Genomic DNA, 12,177 nt, shown 5'->3' with positions numbered 1-12,177 from the left:
TCAAGCTGCGGCGGACAGGGGAGGTCTTATTCGCCACTGTCCGTCCCAGTTCGCCTGGTTTTCAGGTTTTATTTCAGGTTTTATTCAAAATAAATGCCCAATGAAATGAAGGTCCAAGGGCTCAATTTATCAAGCTGTGGCGGACAGGGGAGGTCTTATTCGCCACTGTCCATCCCAGTTCGCCTCTGGCGGGCAGCAATCCGCTGCCAGAATTGAAGATTGCACGCGTGATTGGCTGTGTGCGGGCAGGAGCTGTTAAAACCCAAGAGGTGGAGAAGGGTCTAGGAAGCAGTGGTCTAATGAACGCTGCTTGATAAGTACTGACTGCAGGGTTTCTTGTGAGAACCTGCAGTCATATGAGGGCCAACGGCTTGATAAATCGAACCCCATGTAGGGATATACATTTGCGTGTGGAGGGTCACAATTGGAGCACTTGCTGTGGCGAGTTTTCATGTGTGAGTGTTACTGTTGGGGGTCACTGGCAATGTTCCCTCTAATTTTTTTTCTTTTGTGTGCAATTATTTTTTTCTGTGTGCGGACTTGATACTGTGTACTCGGTACTGTGTGCACCACTGAGCGAGTAGAGAAGAATAGCTAATATTTAACCTTAGAGTAAATTTTAACCAGTTATCATGTTATTAGTATATTATCAGCCACCACAACCATACCAAAATAAAACACAGAATGTCTTCTTGAATTATTTTTTGTGAAATTATTTTAATGTAGTATGTTCTATTTTTTCTGATGCATAACCTCTGAATGATAACTGGCTCTATCAATACTATAGCAAATACCTAATATACTTAATAGCAACATATTTTTTACTCATACATATGAAAAAACATTAGTTTAACATTTTAAAGATTTTTTTTACTGGATTTGTACTATTAGTCTAATAGAAACGTGCTTGAGTGCGGTGTAGACTCATAAGGAACAGGGCTCGAGTGTGGTACAATTTCTCTGGAGTCACAGGGAACAAAGCCTAAGTGCCCCATAGGTTCTCCAGACTTTGTGTTGATCTCATCCTCATCTTCTTCACCCCAACTCCTCTTCTGTGCTGTATTCTTCTCTCTTCTGTTTGCAACTTCTCCAGTGCATGTACACTTTATCAAGATTAACAGAGTCACACTGAAGAAGATAAGACTTTGTAAACATCAGCATATCAAGATGTTTCTCTTCTAGTCTGTTCCTCGATTTGGTTTTAATATTATTCATAAGGCTGAATCCCCTTTCGCAATCTGCACTGGATGCCTGAAATGTTGCACAGATATCCACAAGCTGAGATACCATACAGTGATCAGCATGATTTTGAAGAGTGAAATTGACCAGGTCTTGAAATGTTTTAAATGTTCCAGATTTTATTTTCTCTATGACTTAATATTTATAATCATTGTATTGGTTAACAACAGAATCAATAATATCAGCCGCTTCTTCTCTATCTTCAAATTTTAACACATGCTTGTATTTTTCAACAAGCCTTTCAACTTTTTCTACTTCAAAGTTGAAACTCAGTGGTTTGGCATCAGGGGACATCACACCAAATTCAAAACATTCCCATTCCTTTAATTCATTTTCAGGGAATCTTTTTCTCATGTGCTCACAAACAAGGGAAATAAACTGTAAAACAGGTTGCTGGTTGAATGGTGTTTCTTTTTTATATAGGGAAATTAGATTCCTCACTGTGCTACTCCAATACACAGCTTCACTAAGGTACTGATTGTTTATATTCTGAATCTTGGCCATTGCAAGCTGTATTGCTTCTATGGTAGTCAGACTACTTTTCTGTAAGGACTTGCACAAGTCTGCAAGATCACCAAGAACATCATTTAAAACAGCCAGAGAAATGTGGTAGTTGTGGTCAGACATCTTCTTGAAGCAGTATTTTGCAATTGGATCATTCTCCTCTTTTTCATGTTCAAAATACTTAAGAAGTGGATCATAATTGCGCATTAGTGCAGCAAGAGCAAAATGCTTTGACAGCCATCGTACTTCATTGATTGGCTTAAATGATACCACATCACACTGGGCAACTGAGGCAATTTCATGTAATTTTTCTTTTCTTGTTGAAGATCGACAGAACCAGCCATAGACAGTTCTCAATAAAGTTTCAATTTCTTTTATTAAAGGCACTTGTTTCCAGGCATCGCCTATGCCTAAATCTTCACGATGGGCAACACAATGTTGTTCAATCAAGTGTGGAACATATTTCTTAAGCCGTGTTGCAACACCATTATTCTTGCCCAACATTACAGAAGCACCATCAGAGGTAAACATAACTTTTTTCTTTAAATCTAACTCATAGGTGCTGTAGAAATTGATAATTGCAGAGGTAACCGTTTCTGCATTGCCAGCTATCAGTTTTACTATTCCACCAAACACTGTTTTGTAGGTTGTAGTTGATGCCACTCTGTATTTAAAGTAAATAATTAGCATCTTGCTCACTGAGATATCAGTGCTTTCATCAACAATCAGTGTATGAAATTTTGCATTACGAACTTCCGCCATTATTTCTTCTCTTATGATAGAGCTGATTGAGTTGAGGAATTCAAAAGCATAATTCTTGCTTCTCCAGCTATCTGGAATCTTGACATAACGAGCCATATGGTCATGAATTTCTTGTACTGATAGCATCGAACTGTTCAGTTTCACAGCCAGAAGTACATCTCTTCTAAGAATTTTTATTTCATCAGCATTTGCACGTTGGCGTTCAGCCAAGGCCAATCTATCCGCTTTCTCTTTGGCAGTTTCAGTTAACATGCCACGCAATCCAAACAGAGATTTGCTAGCAGAATTCTTTTCCCTAAGAGCTTGCACAGCAGACAAATGTATCTTGGTTGCTAGATGACGCTTCATGTAATTAAGTTTCCATCCGTCATCCCAGGTCTTACCGGTAGAGAAAGCAGTAGCAACTTTCCCTTCAGCGCATACTGTACAGATCACGCCAACATCAGGTTTATATGTAAATATCTCCCCAAGTCGAATGCAAATCTTCTTTACTGATGTGCGTGAATCAGTTTCAACCATTTCGGCTAACCAAGCTTCCTTGAAACTTGAACAGCTTTTTTTTTCAAAAGCTGGCACTGGAAGTGGTGGCGCTGGTGCTCTACTTCCTTCCTTAGGGGTAGAAGATCTCTTTTTGAATATATCAAACATTTTTTTCTAGTTATAAAAAAATAACTTAGAATTAATGACAATGAATATCTATCTATCCATCTATATATATTTAAACAATAACATAGCCCTACATAGTGGAATATTTAGGTTACCTACATTTCTCTCAGTTTTTTAATTGAGGATCATTATATTTTTCACTAAACATACCTAGATTTGGAGGTACCTTTTTGCATAAAAACCTTAGTTTCATCTTAATGCTTTGATTAATTCAGGTGGAACACTGCTAGCTGGTGATTGCTCGCTGCACATACAGGGAGTGCAGAATTATTAGACAAATTAGTATTTTGACCACATCATCCTCTTTATGCATGTTGTCTTACTCCAAGCTGTATAGGCTCGAAAGCCTACTACCAATTAAGCATATTAGGTGATGTGCATCTCTGTAATGAGAAGGGGTGTGGTCTAATGACATCAACACCCTATATCAGGTGTGCATAATTATTAGGTAACTTCCTTTCCTTTGGCAAAATGGGTCAAAAGAAGGACTTGACAGGCTCAGAAAAGTAAAAAATAGTGAGATATCTTGCAGAGGGATGCAGCACTCTTAAAATTGCAAAGCTTCTGAAGCGTGATCATTGAACAATCAAGCGTTTCATTCAAAATAGTCAACAGGGTCGCAAGAAGCATGTGGAAAAACCAAGGCGCAAAATAACTGCCCATGAACTGAGAAAAGTCAAGCGTGCAGCTGCCAAGATGCCACTTGCCACCAGTTTGGCCATATTTCAGAGCTGCAACATCACTGGAGTGCCCAAAAGCACAAGGTGTGTAATACTCAGAGACATGGCCAAGGTAAGAAAGGCTGAAAGACGACCACCACTGAACAAGACACACAAGCTGAAACGTCAAGACTGGGCCAAGAAATATCTCAAGACTGATTTTTCTAAGGTTTTATGGACTGATGAAATGAGAGTGAGTCTTGATGGGCCAGATGGATGGGCCCGTGGCTGGATTGGTAAAGGGCAGAGAGCTCCATTCCGACTCAGATGCCAGCAAGGTGGAGGTGGAGTACTGGTTTGGGCTGGTATCATCAAAGATGAGCTTGTGGGGCCTTTTCGGGTTGAGGATGGAGTCAAGCTCAACTCCCAGTCCTACTGCCAGTTTCTGGAAGACACCTTCTTCAAGCAGTGGTACAGGAAGAAGTCTGCATCCTTCAAGAAAAACATGATTTTCATGCAGGACAATGCTCCATCACACGCGTCCAAGTACTCCACAGCGTGGCTGGCAAGAAAGGGTATAAAAGAAGAAAATCTAATGACATGGCCTCCTTGTTCACCTGATCTGAACCCCATTGAGAACCTGTGGTCCATCATCAAATGTGAGATTTACAAGGAGGGAAAACATTACACCTCTCTGAACAGTGTCTGGGAGGCTGTGGTTGCTGCTGCACGCAATGTTGATGGTGAACAGATCAAAACGCTGACAGAATCCATGGATGGCAGGCTTTTGAGTGTCCTTGCAAAGAAAGGTGGCTATATTGGTCACTGATTTGTTTTTGTTTTGTTTTTGAATGTCAGAAATGTATATTTGTGAATGTTGAGATGTTATATTGGTTTCACTGGTAAAAATAAATAATTGAAATGGGTATATATTTGTTTTTTGTTAAGTTGCCTAATAATTATGCACAGTAATAGTCCCCTGCACACACAGATATCCCCCTAAAATAGCTAAAACTAAAAACAAACTAAAAACTACTTCCAAAAATATTCAGCTTTGATATTAATGAGTTTTTTGGGTTCATTGAGAACATGGTTGTTGTTCAATAATAAAATTAATCCTCAAAAATACAACTTGCCTAATAATTCTGCACTCCCTGTATATGACTTTTGTCATTAGCTCATCTGATATGATCAGCTATCTCCCAGTAGTGCATTACTGCTCCTTCAACAAAGGTTACCAGGAGAATAAAGCAAATTTGCTAATAGAAGTAAATTGGAAGGACATACATGCTGTATATGATTCATGAGAGAAATATAATTCTGTTGTATGTCCTTTAAAATGTAATTTATTTATTGGCTAATGATTCTATTTGCTAAATATGTTTTTTTTATTTAAAGGTAATTTTTTTTTTTAATTTTTAATTTTTATTTATAGTCTTTTATTTTTTTTATTTGCCTTTTTAGTTTAAAATATGGTAAATTTGAGAAATGTAGACGCCCTATTTATAAATGAATATGCAACCCCTCTGCCCTCTCTTTTTCCTAAACACTTAAAGTGACAGTCTACTCCAGAATTGTTATTGTTTAAAAATAAAGATACAGGTATACCCCGCTCATACAGCGGGTTAGGGACCGGAGCCCCGCTGTAAAGTGAAAACCGCCTTAAAGTGAAACAAGGCAGTTTTAGCTTTCTTTTCACTTGACAGTGTGTTTAAAAACTTGAAAACGTGTTTGAACTAATATATATTAGGGGTGCAATAGTGCTACATTTAGCACAGCACACTATTCAATAAATACTGTACCTGTAAAATAGTGACAATTACTGTAGTACAATTTGCCAGACTATAGCACTGAGACACAGATTGCACTGTAATGCTGTAAACAGAGTGATCTAAGCATAACAAAATCGTGCCAGTCACTTTTCTCGCAATCTCAGGATGATTACAGCACTGTTTCAAAATCCTTGGAGGTTGACCTTCAGCTCCACAAAGCGCTGTATTAGCGAAGCGCTGTAAAGTGAAGCGCTGTAAAGTGAGGTATACCTGTAATCCCCTTATTACCCATTACCCAGTTTTGCAAAACCAACAGGGTTATAATAATATACTTTTTAGCTCTTTGATTACCTATATCTAAGCTTCTGCAGACTGCCCCCTTATCTCAGTTCTATTTAAAGACTTGCATTTTAGTCAATCAGTGCCCTCTCATAAGTAACTCCACGGGCATGAACACAATCTTATCTATATGGCACACATGAACTAATGCACCCTAGCTGTGAAAAACCATCAGATGCATTCAGATAAAAGGCAGCCTTTAAGGGTTTAGAAATCAGTTTATCAGAATACTTGGGTTTAGCTTTCAACAAAGAATATCAAGAGCACAAAGCCAATTTGATGATAAAAGTAAATTGGAAAGTTGTTAAAAAACTACATGCCCTATCTGAACCATGAACGTTTAATTTGGACTAGGCTGTCCCTTTAAACCTTGTCCACCTGAGCCAACCTAGGTTTACTCTTTAGGAAAGGATTCCAAAAGAACAAAGCACAATTTGATAATAGGAGGTAATTGTAACAAATTGCATTCTCTATCTGAATCACAAAAGTTCAATTCTCTTCCACACACACACTGGCCTAACAAATGGATTTAAAATCTGTTTCTAAAGATCCGATACAAAGACACACATACATACTGTACATATATATCTTGCTTAAAATTATATATATATATATATATATATATATATATATATATATATATATATATATATATATATATATATATATAAAATATATAATATATATATATCTCACATATATATATATAAAACACTTTCAGGTTTCATTATTGATGGACTGCTTTACTATTGCAGCACTTTACATACTGAGTATTTGCTGCAGGACTATACAGTGGTCACAATCTGACCATTGCATACCTTTATAGAAACCACATAATGACCACTATAATATATATATAAATATATATAATATATATAGTATGTGTATATATATATATATATATATATATATATATATATATATATATATATATATATAATTATATATATATATGTAAGTAAAAAAGTAAGTCCTCCTGACAGAAGAGCTTAAAGTAAAATAAGACCATTTATTCCACCAATTATAAAATAGGTCATTAAAATACAACAAAGGCAACTGAAATGGCTATGATGGGAGGCCGGTGGGGAGGCTGTGGGGGCATATATATATATGGTTATCTTCCATCATTGGAGTGAAATAACTTTTATGTAGGTGAGGAATTTGTGAGGAATCTTGATACACATATATAGGAACATCTAACAAACTGCACAGCATAACATTTTTGAATTAGGAACCTGTCACTAAAAAAAATATTATTTTGTTCAATAATGTGTTTCATCTCATAATATGATGTGAAACACATTCTTGAACAAAATAATATTTTTTTTAGTAGTGCTAAAAACAAACTCGTTATGAAGAGGCACCATAACTCACCTCACAATTTGACAGCTGGTGTCAGAAAGCACTAAGCTGTGGTAGGTGCACTAACATGAGCCTGTCAGTCACCATGGGGATGACAGCTTCTCTCAACTCTGCCTGCCAGTGAGCCGTGAGTAGCCTCGCATAGGCTATTTTCATTTTGATGTCACCGGCTGGGAGGGGTCTTGCTGAAGCTGCTAGTCAATCACAGCAGACGGTCACAGACTAGTCACTGTTCCCTTTAAGGTGCAGCGCTGACTAAGTGTAATCTACTGTGTCTTATATTACTTCTTAGGTTATTGTCTAAGCAGTTTGTTTGCTCCCCACCTGAGCGCTAAGTAGCAACAGCTGTAGGGTACCGTACCAGTATTACAATGCTGTAGCAGAACCTACAAATGGTAGGAGGTCAGGTCACTATCTGTTGCTACCTATCACTCGCTAGTAGCTACTTGTTTTTCTTTACCGCAGAGCTCCAGGTGTGATGCCTGTTAATATGCTCCTTTCAACACCCACTGATGACCGTGTGCAGTACTCTCTTCAAGGAGCACTGAGCATGGATTTTAGGCATAGTTATAACATTTGTGCATTACAGAATGCTCTAACAAACTGAAGCATTTTTTATTATATTAGAATGTGTTTTTAGGGTGGTCCATTGTTATATAGACAGTACATTTTTACGATGCCTTAGCTATTAACTGACATACTTGGTTTGTGAGGAAGCAATATAGTATGAGCCTGTTAACTATGGGGAACTGTATTAATTAAATGGTTGGTGTTAAGAATAGTAAGATGGGTCCACCAGGAATGTTATGGGCAGGGGCAGAAAAGCGTTAATGTACGGATATCATATGTGATATTGCCCTGTTTTCAGACGTACTCGTACATAGTACATATGACATGGAAGATGGAGGCAGTAGTGACTGTATGGTCAGAGAAAAGGAACATAAATGGACATTAGAATAAACTGTGTGTGTTCCAGACTAGAGATAAAACTCATGAATGTTCGTGCTTGTCATTTGCTGATAGAGGGTTAGGTTGAGCACACAGCGTCACTGGTTAGGAGAGGAAAGTAGCTCTTTGGTAAATCGGCTTTTCCCTGTAACGAACCCACATCCGGAAAACAGTATCTTCTTTGCATCCGAAAAGTGATATTGTAGTTAACGGGAGCAATTTATATGTGTGTTGGTGCAAACCTAAATAATAATATTGCCTTATGCTGCATCAGCAGTGGTGGTCTAGCTATATGGAGCACTGGCTCAATCTGTCTGTGAGGAGTATAAGCGATACATTTAGTCATTTAGATCCAAATTATATGGACAATAGCTACTCTGCCAACATTTTCCAGACAGAAGGCATCCAAGTTAGTAATCTGCATGTACGGAACCACTTCCATGAACGTTTAATATTTCTCACTGAACCTATCTAAGCTTGGATTAATTGTGTATGGTAACTTGAAATGTAATTGAAGATCAGGAATACAAATGTGTTCCCTAGTCGAGAGTAGATAGATAAATAGTAATGTGCAAGTTCATAAAGTTGAAGCAGTGAACTGTAAAGCAAGCAATGTGTGTTAATCCAAGCTTAGATAGGTTCAGTGAGAAATATTAAACGTTCATGGAAGTGGTTCCGTACATGCAGATTACTAACTTGGATGCCTTCTGTCTGGAAAATGTTGGCAGAGTAGCTATTGTCCATATAATTTGGATCTAAATGACTAAATGTATCGCTTATACTCCTCACAGACAGATTGAGCCAGTGCTCCGTATAGCTAGACCACCACTGCTGATGCAGCATAAGGCAATATTATTATTTAGGTTTGCACCAACACACATATAAATTGCTCCCGTTAACTACAATATCCCTTTTCGGATGCAAAGAAGATACTGTTTTCCGGATGTGGGTTCGTTACAGGGAAAAGCCGATTTACCAAAGAGCTACTTTCCTCTCCTAACCAGTGACGCTGTGTGCTCAACCTAACCCTCTATCAGCAAATGACAAGCACGAACATTCATGAGTTTTATCTCTAGTCTGGAACACACACAGTTTATTCTAATGTCCATTTATGTTCCTTTTCTCTGACCATACAGTCACTACTGCCTCCATCTTCCATGTCATATGTACTATGTACGAGTACGTCTGAAAACAGGGCAATATCACATATGATATCCGTACATTAACGCTTTTCTGCACCTCCCCATAACATTCCTGGTGGACCCATCTTACTATTCTTAACACCAACCATTTAATTAATACAGTTCCCCATAGTTAACAGGCTCATACTATATTGCTTCCTCACAAACCAAGTATGTCAGTTCATAGCTAAGGCATCGTAAAAATGTACTGTCTATATAACAATGGACCACCCTAAAAACACATTCTAATATAATAAAAAATGCTTCAGTTTGTTAGAGCATTCTGTAATGCACAAATGTTATAACTATGCCTAAAATCCATGCTCAGTGCTCCTTGAAGAGAGTACTGCACACGGTCATCAGTGGGTGTTGAAAGGAGCATATTAACAGGCATCACACCTGGAGCTCTGCGGTAAAGAAAAACAAGTAGCTACTAGCGAGTGATAGGTAGCAACAGATAGTGACCTGACCTCCTACCATTTGTAGGTTCTGCTACAGCATTGTAATACTGGTACGGTACCCTACAGCTGTTGCTACTTAGCGCTCAGGTGGGGACTCGGGAGCAAACAAGCTGCTTAGACAGTAACGGATATTATTTTCAACAGATTATACCAATAACAGGTGCTGCTAAGATAACTGTACTAAGAGCGGGTATAGGTAATCTCCGAAGTAATACAGCAGAATAAATCAACTGTTGAGAGAGTAACGGATATCATCCGAAATAGACTGAGCTAATAACAGATACTGCACAGTTAACTTTAACAAAAGCGGCTATAGGAATCTTTCTTGACCAACACACAATTGATAGAATACTTTTAATTAGCACACTGCATCTTTAACTTTGAAGTTGAGAGCTCACGCGCTGTCGATCATAAGTAGAGGAGAGTGGAGACAGTCACAGCAGGAGTCAGTGTCTTAGCCTCCGGTGTTGCGCGGCCTGATGTGCTGACTGCGCTACACCGAGAGGGACGGTGCGCGGCCGCCCTACCGCGCACCTTAAAGGGAACAGTGGTCACTGGATTGAAGAGATTCTTTAGTAGGGAAGGTTGTTTGGTGATGGTTGTTGCATGGGCGGATTTTAAGAATATAAAAGAAGAGTGTTGGAATCTGAGACTGTTGGGTTAGGAGTGAACTACTCTAGGGTACATTGGCAACTTTCTTAAGTGGTAGGGTCACTTAGATGTACAGTCTTTCCATAGGGGCTTTTGGTTTTGTGCACATGGCAATTGCAGCTCCCAAGTATGTACAGTGTATGCAGCAAATGGTGAACCTTCAACAATGTGTTATTAGCATTGGTAACACAGTATTAAAGGGACACTGTACCCAAATATTTGCTTTGTGATTCAGATAGAGCATGCAATTGTAAGCAACTTTCTAATTTACTCCTATTAGCAAATGTTATTCATTCTTTTGATATCTTTATTTGAAAAGCAAGAATGTAAGTTTAGATGCTGACCTATTTTTGGAGAACAGCCTGGGTTGTTCTTGCTGATTGGTGGATAAATGAATCCACCAATAAACAAGTGCTGTCCAGGGTTCTGAACTTTCTTTTTCAAATAAAGATAGCACGAGAACAAAGAAAAAATGATAATAGGAGTAAATTAGAAAGTTGCTTAAAATTACATGCTCTATCTGAATCATGAAAGAAAAAAGTTGGGTTCAGTATCCCTTTAATAAAAATAAAAAAGTAAAAATATTTTAAATGAGAATACTACAATAAACTTTTGTTTCTAGATAAATTAGATTTAATTTTTAAATATAATTTCCAGTATATTTTACTGAGTAATTGATGTTTATTTTCTATTCAACTGATTAAACCTGCCTTATTATTCTATAAGGAATTATTTAGAAATGAAAAAGTTGTAAAACAAGCACAATTGTTGCCCTTATCAAATTCCTTGTCTATTAATCAAGTCTCATTTTTCTTTAATAACAGATATTCTACTTTAAACATTTTTTTCCTGTTAATCAGTTTATTACTATTATTAAATTAACAAAACAGATAAAAATAGGGCTAATTTTGTAAATAATTATTGTAGACTCACAGATAGTAGAACATTTTTGCATGCATATTAGTTTTTAATTATTAGTGTTTAATTATGTCTGTAATTACTGAAAATAAAATGTGTTAACAAACGATTTATCGAAAGATGAATCACAGCATTTAGTTCTTACCGTTCCTTGAATTCAGTGAAGACATATTTATTATAATCTCCACATAGCTCATTGCCTTCAGTTATGTATTTGTTAATTTCCTTTTTTAATTGTGGACCCTGAAACATTCCAAACATTTGGTAAGAATCACTTTAAGCAGGAAGTGAAAGGCAGTTAAAAGACAGTAAACACTTTGTAATTACAAGATAATTTTGTTGTGTTGCTATAGGATGACATCAGCCACATCTAAATATTTCTAAAACAGATTAACAACATTTTTCCTACATTTTTTTTTTTAAATATTCAAACTCCATCCACAATTTGCCTTATTTGGAAGAGCCTATCTGGATCTTAGTCTGCGGACAACAAGACTAACCATGGTCATAATGTTAGTATAAAATGTATTGCTTCTTTCGTCTTTCGTGTATTGCTTCTTAAGTCTTTCGGCTAGATTATGAGTTTTGCGGTAAGCTGAAAAAGCAGTGTTAATGCTGCTTTTTCACTACCGCTGGTATTACGAGTCTTGCAGGTTTAGGGGCACCGCACACTTTTTTGGCCTTACCGCAAACCGACACGTAAACTTTGTAAAGT

The 12,177-nt window shown here is 37.4% G+C and overlaps 1 protein-coding gene across 1 annotated transcript in view; it reads right to left on the bottom strand.

The window, feature by feature from the left end:
* Nucleotides 1-12,177, bottom strand: part of GC (GC vitamin D binding protein) — a 286,233-nt gene that overhangs the window by 53,183 nt on the left and 220,873 nt on the right. Inside the window, exon 10 of the mRNA XM_053703332.1 lies at nucleotides 11,608-11,705. Within this exon, the coding sequence (XP_053559307.1) occupies nucleotides 11,608-11,705 (98 nt within the window). The remainder of the gene's footprint in view (nucleotides 1-11,607; nucleotides 11,706-12,177) is intronic.

Source organism: Bombina bombina, chromosome 2 (assembly GCF_027579735.1).
Source record: "Bombina bombina isolate aBomBom1 chromosome 2, aBomBom1.pri, whole genome shotgun sequence".
In the NCBI taxonomy this organism is placed as follows: domain Eukaryota; kingdom Metazoa; phylum Chordata; class Amphibia; order Anura; family Bombinatoridae; genus Bombina; species Bombina bombina.
This window is presented reverse-complemented; position numbering and strand designations above follow the sequence as displayed.